The sequence below is a fragment of the Phascolarctos cinereus genome, unplaced genomic scaffold (assembly GCF_003287225.1).
Source record: "Phascolarctos cinereus isolate Bilbo 61053 unplaced genomic scaffold, phaCin_HiC Scaffold_1;HRSCAF=81, whole genome shotgun sequence".
NCBI lineage: Eukaryota > Metazoa > Chordata > Mammalia > Diprotodontia > Phascolarctidae > Phascolarctos > Phascolarctos cinereus.
Window position 1 is genome coordinate 81,792,190 of NW_027555514.1, and position 13,625 is coordinate 81,805,814.

The 13,625-nt window shown below is 35.4% G+C and overlaps 1 protein-coding gene across 1 annotated transcript in view; it reads left to right on the forward strand.

Moving 5' to 3' along the window:
• The window catches only part of NCAPG2 (non-SMC condensin II complex subunit G2), a 101,914-nt gene that overhangs the window by 36,022 nt on the left and 52,267 nt on the right, over positions 1 to 13,625 (forward strand). The window contains 4 exon segments of the mRNA XM_020990346.2: positions 3,314 to 3,493; positions 6,466 to 6,618; positions 10,869 to 11,091; positions 11,552 to 11,655. Of these exon segments, the coding sequence (XP_020846005.1) occupies positions 3,314 to 3,493; positions 6,466 to 6,618; positions 10,869 to 11,091; positions 11,552 to 11,655 (660 nt within the window).

Genomic DNA, 13,625 nt, shown 5'->3' on the forward strand with positions numbered 1-13,625 from the left:
TGCACGCTGTCTCCTCCACTAAAATGTGAGCCCCAGAGAGTAGGGACTCTATTTTTGCCTTTTGTATCTCTAGTGCTTAGCATAGTGCCTGGCACATAGTGAGTATGTAATAAAACCTTATTAATGATGATGAGTAGTCATTTCAATGACATGAAGTATTCCATTGTTAATTTAAAGTTGTATTTTTCCTTTTTGTGGATCAAAAAATAATAGTTAAGCAAATATTAACTGAACACATTTAGTAAATGTAAAGATATTTTCAGTATAAATTCAGTTCAAGCATTTATTAAGCAGTTACTATGTCAGGCACTGTGCTAGAGACTGGGAAGACAAGGGTACATTTAAGCAGTTCTTGTCTTCAAATGATGTTTTATTTGTATCATACCACTATAAGAAAATACAAATTTTTTGCAAAATAACTTTTTTTTATTTCATTGCTTTCCTTTTTTTTTTAAATTAGTTTTCAACAATCACTTCCATAAGCTTTTGAGTTTAAAGTTTCTCCCCCCTCCCTTCTTGCTTTCCTCCCCAAGACTGCATGCAATATAGGCTGATATAGGCTCTCTATATAGATTCCTATCAAACATATTTTCATATTGGTCATGTTGTAAAGAAGAATTAGAACCAATAGGAGGAACCACAAAAAAGAAGAAACAAAACAAAACAGAAGGAAAGAAAAGAGCAAATAGTATGCTTCAGTCTACATTCAAACTCCATAGTTGTTTCTTTGGATGTGGGTAGCATTTTTCATCGTGAGACTTTTGGAGATGTCGTAGATCCTTGCATTGCTGAGAAGAGCTAAGTCTATCAAAGTTAGTCATCACACAACATGGCTGTTATTGTGTAGAAGGTTCTCCTGGTTCTGCTCACTTCACTCAGTATCAGTCCCTACAAGTCTTTCCAGGTTTTTCTGAAGTCTGCTTGCTCATCATTTCTTACAGCACAATAGTATTCCATTACATTCATAAACCACAAGTTGTTCAGCCATTCCCCAATTGATGGGCATCCTCTCAATTTCCAGTTCTTTGTCACCACAGAAAGAGCTGTATGAGTATTTTTATACATGTGGGTCTTTTTCCCATTTTTATGATCTCTTTGGGATACAGCTCTAGAAATACTATTGCTGGGTCAAAGGGCATGCACATTTTTATAGCCCTTTAGGCATATTTCCAAATTGCTCTCCAGAATGGTTAGATCATTTCACAACTCCACCAACAATGCATTAATGTTCCAATTTTCCCACATCTTCTCCAACATTTATCATTTTCTCGTTTTGTCATGTTGGCCAATCTGATAGGTGTGATGTGCTACCTCAGAGTTGTTTTGATTTGCATTTCTCTAATCAATAGTGATTTTTAGCATTTTTTCATATGACTGTAGATGGCTTTAATTTCTTCTTCTGAAAACTTCGGGTTCATATCCTTTGACAATTTATCAATTGGGGCATGACTTGTAATAAATAATAAACATTTATTAAGCACCTACTGTGTGTGTTCTGTATTTATTCTAGAAATGAGGCCCTTAGCAGAGACACTCGTTGTAAAAATTCTTTCCCAGTTTTCTGCTTCCCTCCTAATCCTGGTTGCATTGGCTTTGTTTGTGAAAAAACTTTTCAATTTAATATAATCAAAATCATCCATTTTATATTTCGTAATGTTCTTTATCTCTTGTTTGGTCATAAATTCTTCTGTTCTTCATAAATCTGACAGGTAAACTATTCCTTGCTCTCCCAGTTTGGTTATAGTATCAGCCTTTATATCTAAATCATGAACCCATTTTGACTTTATTTTGATATATGGTGTAAGATTTTGGTCTATGCCTAGTTTCTGCCATACTCTTTTCCAGTTTTTCCAGCAGTTTTTATCAAATAGTGAGTTCTTATCCTCAAAGCTGGGGTCTTTGCGTTTATCAAATAGTAGATGACTGTAGTCATTGACTACTGTGTCTTGTGTACCTAACCTATTCCACTGATCACCACTCTGTTTCTTAGCCAGTACCAAGTAGTTTTGATGATTGCTGATTTATGATACAATTTAAGATTTGGAATGGCTAGGCTGCCTTCCCCAGCATTTCTTTTCATTAGTTCCATTGTTATTCTGGACCTTTTGTTCTTTTCAAATGAATCTGGTTATTATTTTTTCTAGGTCTATAAAATAATTTTTTGGTAGTTCAATTGGTATGGCACTGAATAAGCAAATTAATTTAGGTAGAATTATTATATTAGCTTGGCTGACCCATGAGCAACTGATATTTTTCCAGTTATGTATATCTGACTTTATTTGTATGAAAAGTGTTTTGCAATTGTGTTCACGTAGTTTCTGAGTTTTTTTCGGCAGGTAGACTCCTAAATATTTTATAATATCTACAGTAACTTTAAATGGAATTTCTCTTTCCATGTCTTGCTGTTGGGCTTTGTTGGTGATATATAGAAATGTTCTAATCAGATGATCATGTGGTTTCTTTTAGTTTTGTTGTTGATATGATCGATTATACTGATAGATTTCCTAATATTGAACCAGCCCGACATTCCTGGTATAAATCTTACCTGGTCATAGCATATTATTCTCGTGCTAGGTTGCTGTAATCTGTTTGCTAATATTTTATTTAAATTTTTTGCATCTGTATTCATTAGGTAAATTGGTCTATAATTTTCTTTGTTTTGACTCTTCCCGGTTTAGGTATCAGCACCATATGCAAAATAATTGGTGATGGAAGGCTGTTTGTTCACAATAGAATGGGGCTCTAGAGACCACAATGGAAGGGAAGAGTGAGAGATAGATACTGGTGGGATGGAGCTAATGTGGGTAGTTGTGAAGCAGGAGAAGTTGTAGTGAGGAAAGGGAGCTTCTTTCAAGACAGCCAGTGACTCAGTTCATGGGATCTTGAATGGTGAGTGAGGGAAGGGAGGGTTGGGAGATATGTGGCTGCAGAAAAAATGTCCAGTCCCTGTATTTTCCCAATTATCAAGGCTGAACTCAATGGAATACTGGATTTAGGCTGATTATAGTGGGGTAAGGTATCTTGGAAGTATTTACCTTTTATTGGGCCAGCTCTACCTTAATCTCGCTGTGGTGCTGAATAGAGTATCTCTCCAAGGGCAGGGCTGAAGGACCACTGAGGAGGAGCCACTGAGGAGTGGGAGGATCTGCTGAGCAGAAATACAGCCCCTTTACTTACGTTATGGTCAGGACAGGGGTAGTGGGTCTGAGGCCAGGCTGATTATTAGAGGGGTAAAGCTTTTTTGAGATACTAAGTGCCTTATGAAAATTATTTATGATAATAAAGCCTCTGTTTTCTTTCTTGATTCTTATAGAATCTTTTAGAAGACCCATATCCATTGGTCCGGTCAACAGGAATTCTTGGTGTTTGTAAAATAACTTCAAAATACTGGGAAATGATGCCTCCAGTCATACTTACTGACCTTCTAAAGAAAGTAATTGGAGACCTAGCTTTTGATACAAGCTCAGCTGATGTTCGCTGCTCTGTTTTTAAGGTAATATTTTTGAAAGCAAAACCATCATTATTAAATTAATTTAATTCCCCCTCCTCATATTTATTTTAAACAGGGCAGTCTTACCATTCTAATTTCATAATACTTCAGTACTTGAAAAGATCCATTATTTTATCATTGTGAGAACTCCTCTTAACCTTGTAGATCATAAACTTCCCATGCCTTAGATTTCATGACTTATGGTAATCAAAAAACATCAATCACCTTATGGGCAACTCGTTGATGAAGAGCCTTTTTGAATTTGGCTTTTACTAAGATGACAGGCATTTTCATTTGAGATCTCTTCCCATCTGAAAAATTAAGGAGTTGGACAATCCTTTCTAGCTCTAAATCTATGATCTGATGATCCTGTGCTCTGTTTAAATGGAATATTTCCAGTCTGTAGGACATTGCCATAACCTTCAAAAATCACAATTATAGGGATGTGTAGAAGAATTAGGGAGTGTAGAAATAATGTCTTTTTTATTCGAAGAAGATATTATTGATGTCAATTGAACATATACCAGGGAGCTGTACTTTGTTGCCTAAAACAGTGTCTTGCAGTAAATATTTTATTATTTCATTGCTTGACTTTTGAATGGTACTTTCTTCCTAAACTAATAAGTTCACATTTTGCAAGATGACCATTAGTAGAATCTTGACTTTTCTTAATTAATTTGAATTAAGTATCATGAAGATTAGCCAGGTTTCTTCAATCTTTGGTAGTAAGTACAGGGAGAAAAATGCAGACATGTTACGAATAAAGATATATACTGAATAGTAGAAATTTTGAAGTGTTGCTGGAAGAGACATTGGTATGTGAGGAAGTAGTTGAAGTTCTCCATCAGCTATTTTTTGTTTCATCATATATCACCCTGAAAATTTTTTATACCTGTCAGAGTTCCCAAAGTGGGTGATGCTGCCCCCTGGGGGGCACTAGAACAATGCGGTAGGGTTGTAGTAGCCTCGGGTGTAATTGGGTGCCATTGAATAAAAATAAGGGGGTGGTGGAAGCATAAGGAAAGAAGAGAAGATAAGAAAATTTTGAAAAAACATTCCTACATGTTTCATTTGTTGTGTGACAAGAGTTAAAGTTGTAGTGATTATATTTTCCAAATAAACACACAAAATGCAAGTTATAACCAATCAGTCGTCTGCTGATGGATCTTAACAAGCAAGTGTTGGCAGGCAAGCATGTCGAGCATTGTCAGGAAGTCCAGCATACATTGTCACGGATATGTGCATGTAATGATTTATTTACAATACGATATATACAGTTACATGACACAATATTGCATCTTCAAAATTTCAATGCAGGGGGAAAAAACACAAATTTGCAATAAATATTTAAATTTAAAATGCATTGTTTGTGAAAAGAATTTTTTTTTGAAATGATGCAAATTTAAAAAAACCAAAACGTTAAAGGATTAAAGATTTCCAGGAAAGTGCTGTGTAATTCTATTTTTTGAAAAGGAGGTGGTAGTGGCAGCTAGGTGGCACAATAGATAGAGCTCTGGCCTTGGAGTCAGGAGGACCTGAGTTCAAATCTGCCCTCAGACACATGACACTTACTAGCTGTGTGACTCTGGGCAAGTCACTTAACCCCAATTGCCAAACTAAATAAATAATTAATTAATTTTAAAAAAGAGAAAGAAAGAAAAGGAGGTGGTAGGCCTCTGATGCCTATTGTAAAAGACAATCTACCCAGAAGGGACAAAAATATAATTTTATTCCCTGACCTTTTGAGTATTTTTAAAACTTTCTTAAAAGTTTTTTTTCCCCTATTTTGCTAATGGGTGCATGAGGCAGGTCATGACTGGTATGCCAGAGTACTCAGGTCTCGCTTTTATTTTAACTATAAAAATAAACATTTATGTTTATTTAAAAAAAGTTTTATTCAGCTTTATTTTAGTGATTTATATGTTAAATGAGTATCTGCTTACTACATTTTCAGGTGACACAAGACTGGTAAAAATAGTTGATTTGTTGGATAACAGAATCAGAGTTTAAAATGGTCTCACTGGGGTGGAACAATCATTTGAATCTGACAAAATCAGATTTAATAGATTATAAAATTAAAGTTCTTCACTTAGATTGAAATAAATAGCTAGTTGCATAAGTTTAGGAATGACATTGTTATGGAGATATTAGTATGCAGTAATTCATGTGAGAACAATCTGGGAGTTTTAGTGGACTGCAAGCTCAATGCTAATGGACACTGAAATGAAGCCACCAAAAAAAAAATTCTATTTTTGATGTGATACTACATTAACTGAAGTGTATTGTCTAGAACAAGGAACATAATTATCACATTTTCCTCTTTGCTAGAAATGAAAAACATTGATTTCAGTTCTATATGTTGCATTTTAAGAAGGCTTTTACAGACTACATTCAGATGAAGGTGACTGGGATGGTGAAGGTCCTTGAAACCATGGTATTTTCCTAATTGTGGAAGTGTTGAATGTGTTTACAGAAGAAAACTTAGGTGATTTTATAGCTATTTTCAAATCATAGAAGGATCACTTTGTGGAAAAGATGGCATATTTGTGTGTGGCTTCAGAGAGTACACTAAGACCAATAATTGGAAGTTACGAGGAAATAGATTTTGTTAAACTGAAGAAAACCATGAGGATTAAAACCTATATGAAAATGTCATGGGCTGTCTTTTGAAGTTTTAGAACTGAAGGGATCTTAGAGAACCTCCACCCATATCTCTGATTTTCAGATGAGAAAACTGAGGTTATTACCTATCCAGAGTTACAAGATATTAAGTTCTCAGTCAGCAGAAGCCACAAAGCAGAGGCTGGATATTGTAGAAGATGAGATTAAATGACATCTAAGATTCTTTCCAAGTCTAGGATTCTGTATATCTGTAATTTAATTTAATAATTCTAATAATAATCCTAATTTTTTTCTTATTTGGCCTTCTTGTAGTTTTCTTTTATGAAGTTCATTTTGTTGTTGTTTTGTTGCAGTGTTTGCCGATAATTTTGGACAACAGACTAAGCCACCCATTACTAGAGCAGCTTCTGCCAACTCTAAAATACAGTCTCCATGACAATTCTGAAAAAGTGAGAGTAGCTTTTGTTGATCTGCTGCTGAAAATTAAAGCTGTCAGAGCCGCAAAGGTAGGATAACTATAACTTGCTTAAGATAATTCAGAAGATAAATTTGTTATGAGACTTATCAATATTTCATTAAACAAAAAAGTCAAAGGAACTTCAAGTAATAGGTTAGTACTCCTAGTCCAAATATTTAGCTACTCTTTCAGTTTAAACAGGTGAACACTATGTGTTTGGCCAATTATTTTGTATCATCTTGGAGCTCTGGGAGAATGTTTGAATCCACTTTTTTGATGGTTCTAGAGAGATTGTGAATGAACTTTCAGTTCATTTAAGTAAACATTTATTAATTACCTACTACTACATATAAGGCACTGAGCTTGGTTCTGAAGATTGAGATAGGATTTGGGACCTGTGATTTCATTAGTATAGGGTACTCCCAGGTAAGTAAACTTTTTCTGCAACTTAGAGTCTTAGAGCAGAGGTATCAGACTCCTGGCAGCATGCAGGCCTCTAACACTCCAGAGTGTGGCCTAAACCAGATTAAAATGTAGCTCAGAAATACTTAAAACAAATAAGGATACAATAAAATATAGTAATTGTGGTTTTCTAGGTCAGTGTGCTCCAACAGGGATCCTCTATTTGAGTTTGATGCCACTGGTCTCAGAGAGTTTCAGAGATCAAGGTACTTGTCCAGGGTCACACAGTTTTTATGTATCAGAGGGAGACTGGAACCTAAGTCATCCTGGCTTTAAGGCCAGCTCCCTTTCCATTATGCCATACTCTCATGCTGGGGGTAAGAAGACAAAAATGAAACAAGTCCCTCTCCTCAAAGGAAGTGGGGGACAATTAACTATAGTACAAGGAAAATTGAAGAGGAAGAGAATACTCACAACTGTGGCAATCAGGCAAGACTGAGATAAAATATAGCGCTTCAACTGAGCTTTGAAGGTATATTCTATGCGAATATACCTAATAAAGCTCCTGTCTTTATCATGGCAGATGTAACACTTTAAATATCAGCTTTACAAATTTAGTAACTTTTAATTTATGGTTTTAAATCATTGACTGGTCCAAGGAAAGGGAAACTTTGTTTAACTTGATATCTTAAAATAAATATACCTCAATTATTTATAGACTATGTGGTGTTTGATTAATTTTGAATTTTAAACAAGCTTAAAAGCAATGAGACCAAAATTGAAATTGTAGCTAATTAGCAGGTATAGCTGTTATCAGATCTTTGAATTAGCAGTATACTAAACAGCAGAGCAATTCTCTAGGGATTTGTAGCTACATAGGATATTTTAGGCTTTATAAATAGTGAAATAACATAAAATTCAGAGCAATAATTTTTTTCCTTCTACTTCCCCAGACACTTTTTAGAGTGATAAGGGACCTCAGCAGCATTCTGGTCCAATCTGTAACTGAACAAGAATTTCCTCTAACATATTCTTGGCAATTCTTCATTCAGTCTTTACTTAAAGAGGCTGAGTGAAAGGAAACTCACTGTATCCCAAGGCAGCCTGTTTATTTTGGAAGACTCTAATTATTAGGAATTTTTCCTTACATTCTGTGCTTTTGAAACTTCCACTCACTGCTCCTAGTTATACTCCAGAATCATTTGTAAAGGAGGAAGAATTAGAGAAACTTGATAATAATATTTTGGAATATGTAGATACTGTAAAATTTAACATACTTATATATTGACTCTAATAAAGCATTTGTTTTAATAGCCTCTCCAACAAGGTGTCTACCATGAATAAGTGAAAATCATAAGAAACTTTAAAAGCTGTAACAAGAGATAACTGATGACTTTCATCATTAATGTAAAAAGAAGCAAGAAACAAGGAATTGTAAAGTTGATAAACATCCTGGTGCTGTCATATACGGTTCAAAGTCCCAAATTGAAGGGGAATTCCATATAGATGGTGAAGTCTTCTAGATGCAATGCTTCATGGATGATATTGTACTTGATTGCATCAAGACATGAGGGGGGAAAAAAGGTAGAGTTTCCTAAATAGTCAGTTTAAATTGTTTGGCTTGAATGGCCATTCAGGAAAAAGCAAAAGGATGATGAAGGCCCATTGTTCAACCTCTGTTTTTCAGGTAAATTGATATTCTTTAGAGTTCTTCCATCAATATATCTCTGTCAGGGAACAATCATAAATGGCTGTGAGCTTAGCCTGGAGATGAGACATAATTAGGGGAGCAGGCTGGATTGCCATTGGGAAATGGTGCATTCCTTTGAGAAACACCAAGTTTCTCCTGGCAACAAAAGTCCATCTTTTTAACACCATTATCTAGTTATGTTGTAATGGATCTGAGTCAAGGAACACAGTTGCCAAAGAATTGAAGTTCGTGATCATCCAAAGGGCAATGAAAGGTACATGGTGGGTGTAGACAGGCCCCAAAATGCCCTGTCTCCTTGTTTTGCAATTCAGTTAAGTGTTTGGTTGAAGTATTTTCTGAACCTCACTTTGGCAACTCTTCTATATTGATTAAGTAGTTTGCTTGTCTATAAAATGAGGGTATTGGTCTAGATGGACCTATGAGTTCCTTCCAGCTATGAAATTGTCTAAAAAGTGGTAATTATATTATTTTTAAATGCCTTTAACTTTTCCCATTTCCTGTTTTTCAAAGTTAAATTGTTTAAATAGATTCATTAGAGCTATTAGGATTATAGGTGGTGTTTCTTTATCTTCTGTTCAGGAAGAAGTGTTTTAGAGAAGCATGCCCGACTTCGGGTTGATTAGTAAGATTTGAGTTTGAATTTTGTCTGAGACATTTAATAGGGCTATGAGGCTGGGCAAGTCACTTAATTTTGCTTAGTTTAAGTTTCCTTCTAGGTAAAATTAGGATAGTAATAACACCTGCCTCATTGGGCTTTTAGATTAAAATGATATAATGTGCATTTATAAGTGCCTCCTGTGTGCCAATCACTCTGCTAACTGCAGGGATATAAATACAAAAAATAAAAATAATCTCTGGAGCTTACAGTCTAATGGGAGAAGACAGCATACAAAAAGAAACTAAAAAGTGGGGTAGAAGGTTAGGGAGGTACCTGATACAAGGGCATGGTACCATGGAAAAGTCAGAGAAGTTCCAAAATAGTGCAGCCAAGTGAGAAATACTAAGTTCGAGCTGAATTTCCTCCTTAAATGGAGCTTTTGAAGATGGTGACTCTACCCTATAATCAGAGGCACTAAGGGTATTAATGAGGTGGAGTGCCAAGGCCCTGGAAAGGTTTTCCCAAGAACAAGCTTCCTGGGTGATGGTGAATTTGTCAGAAAATACCCAAGGTAATGTAGCTAGATGAGAAATGAGAATATGTCCTTGTGGAGTAAAGACACCTGGGTTCAAATCGTACTCACTATTTGTGTGATTGGGCATGTCCCTTGATCTCTCGGCCTTTGGTTTCCTCATCTTAAAAGAGTCTAGTCATAAATGTAATACAGTCTCACAATGTTGTAAAGACCAAGTAAGAATTTATGTAAAGTGCTTTAAATTTATGTAAAGTGATATAAATGTCAACTATTATTGTCAGTCTCATCTAACTTGCCTAAGCTATTGAAAATCCACTGAGGTTTTTAATTTTAAGAAATAAATTTTTGATGATTCTGCTTCTGGTAAATTACTTAGAACATGCACTCTTTATATGACCAGGGGAATTTACAAACCCAAATTTGTATGACAATTGTAGTCTCTAGCTTTAAATTTTCAGTTGTTGGGGAAAGGTAGCTTTTAGGAGATAAAGAATTGTAAAATTAATTACACTGCTTCCCCCTGCTGGTTTAAGTACATTAAGATTTTTTTTCTTGAAGATTCATCTTAATTTTTAGCCACCTTAAACATTAGGAAATAAGTGAGACTATGATAATAATATAAGATGCATACAAAATATTGTGACTTGACTGTCCATCCCCCCTAACCTCCAAGCTAATAGAATATTTAGAAATTGTTTTCTGTGTTAATAGGCTATTGCAGAGTATCATGTTTTAAAGTTGTAAAAGTATAAAGAGAAAGGCCATTACATAAAAAACATCATCATCATTATTACTATATAAGAACACTATATAAAAGACACAAAATGCTATGCTAACTTAACAAATAAAAATTGGCATAATATATAGTTATATTACTTAGTGTTTTAAGATGGTGATTATGAAAACTGTTGTTCTGATAATTTCAAATGAAGTAATTTCTTAGGAAAAGTACATAAACAATATTCATAATTACAGTTAAGATTTTTATAATGCTATAGGAACTGATCTAAACCTTCCATCTTTATAGAATGATAAACTGGTTTCTTTTTTAAGTTTTGGAAAATTTGCAGTATGGATCATCTTTTGACCCGTCTGGAAATTGATTCACGCCCTGTGTCTCAGCGCCTAGTGCACCTTCTTTTTAATTCTTTCTTGCCTGTTAATCAACCAGAGGATGTATGGTGTGAACGCTGTGTCACATTGATACAGATGAATCCTGCTGCAGCCAGAAAGTTTTATAAGTATGCTCATGAACACACTGCTGCCACTAACATAGGTAAGTGACACATACTTCTTTATCCTGCAAATTTTATTTTATCTCATCTCATAAGTTAAAGAATAATTAATGCTGTGCATTTTTCAGTGATTTTCATTCAGTATTCGAATGAAGAAGGGAAATAGTGTTGAAAAGTGGGAAAAGAGCTGGTCTTGGAGCCAGAAAGACCTGAGTATATAACTCTGGGCAAGCAATTTGACTTCTTAGAGTCTTAGTTTCTTTATCTGTAGAATGGGAATAATATTTATATTACCTACCTCCAAGAATTGTTTTGGGAAAGCTTTATGCAGAGTTTTAAATTACTGCAGAAATGAGAGGTGGTGGTGAGTGCTAATCAGGTGCTTCCCTATGATCCCATCTTAAGATGAATTCTAACCAATTCAGATTAGATTTCATTCTCAGAATCTCTTTTGGACAGAGGTGTGTATATCAATCACATTGCCTGTCTTTGTAATTACAGCGAAGTTAATTCATGTTGTTCGTCACTGCTTAAGTGCCTGTATCCAGAAGGCAATAAGAGAGTATCAGGAAGAGGATGAAGAAGTGGAAAAAGAGAACATAACTGTAAGTATATTAGAATCTTAGCCTAGCTGCTAAATGTAACTACTGTTTTTTAGTGCCCTTTACATGGACACTATGTAGAAAATTGAAAGTTCATATGAATGTTTTCTGTTGGTGCCATATTTTTTAGAGAAAGGCAGGAATTGAAGATATGATGTCATTCTTGACATGTGGTTTTTTTCTTTCACCTTTGCTTCTCTGTTGTTAACCTTTCTTCTATTTAATCAGTCAGTGAGCAAGCATTTGTTAGGTGCCTACTGTGTGGTTGCCAGACACTGAACATACAAAGAAAAATGAAAAAAAAATCCCTTACTTGAAGGAACTTATATTTGATCAGGAGAGTAAATGTACACACACACACACACACACACACACACAAAATAAGTAGGCAGGAAATTTTTTTGTAAGGCATCAGCATTTGGAGGGATTAGGAAAGGCTTTGTGTAGTAGATGTCGCCTGAACAGAGTTTAAAGGAAACATGGACTTCTAAGATAATATTGAGATAGGCATTCATTCCAGGCAGAACCAGGTGCAATTAGTGCAAAGGCACAGAGATGAGAGATGGGAGTATCATTTATGAGGAAGATCAAGAGGCCCAATTTGGGTAGACTGGACGGTGTTTGTGTCAGTCAGCAGGTATTTACTAAACAGGTGGTATGTACTACTAGACATTGTACTAAGTCTTGGGGATACAAATACAAAGAATGAAGCAATCTTTTCACAAGGAACTTACATTCTATTGAGGGAAGAAATAAGGATTTATATAAGTATGTACAGAATACATGTAAAGAAAATTAATACAAATAAATACAAAATAGTTAAATATCAGGAAGCTTGAGATAGAGGACACTTACAACAATTAAGGAGATCAGGAAACCCTCTCCTTGTATAACCTTCCCTATTTTTGTCAAAAGCACTACCATTCTTCTAGTCTCCCAAATTGATAACCTTAGTGAGGTTGGCTCTTCATTCTTCCCTCACCTCACATACCCAGCCAGTTTTTCCATCTTGCCATTTTTACCTTCACAATATTTCTGGTATCTTATATCATTCATCTCCTTAGTTCAGGTCCTCATTAACCCTTACCTAGATTATGGAAGTAGCTACCTAATTGGCCTTCCTGCCTCGAGGCTCTCTCCGCTCCAGTCCATTCTACACTCTGCTGCCAAAGTGGCTTACTTTAAGAACAGATTGATCGAGTGACTCCACTATTTAACGTTCCAGCTAGATGATGCCAAGAGCACTAGAAGACCTGAGTTTAAAACTCATCTAAGACAATAGCTGTATGATCTTGGGCAAGTTACTTAACTCAGTTTCTTCATCTGTAAAATGGGGATAATAGTAGTATCAAACTCACAGGGTTGTTGTGAGGAACAAATGATATAACATTTGTACAGTGCTTTGTAAACCTTAAAGCACTATGTAAATGTAGTTGTTTTTATTAAAATCAAATATAAAACTCTTGGTGTGAGGGCTTTTAAAGCCCTATATCACCTGGCCCAACCTTTTCCTACAGTCTCAGTGGATATTATTCCCCTTCCTATGCTTCTGTAATTTAGCCAGATTTACCTTTTCTTTATTCTCACAAAGGACATCACTTCTCTAACCATATGAGTCACCTGCTGTCAACTCTAGTGCCTCCTTATTGCCTCTAGAACCATGTATAAACTCTCCTGTTTAGCTTTTAAAGCTCTTCATAACCTTACTACAGCCTGTTTAGCCTTCTTGTACCCGTTTCCCTTTCTCATGCTCAGTAATGTGGTCAGAGTGGTTTTATTTTTGTCCTGACACAGGATCCTCTATCTTCTCTCTCTTTCCCTTTGCATTGACTGTCCTCCATACCTGGAATGCATTAACTCTTCCCTTCCACCTCACAGAATCAAACAACAAGCAGTTATTAAGCACATACTATGTACCAGGGAATACAAATAATGAAACTATCCTTTTTCACAAAGAGCTCACATTCTAGCAT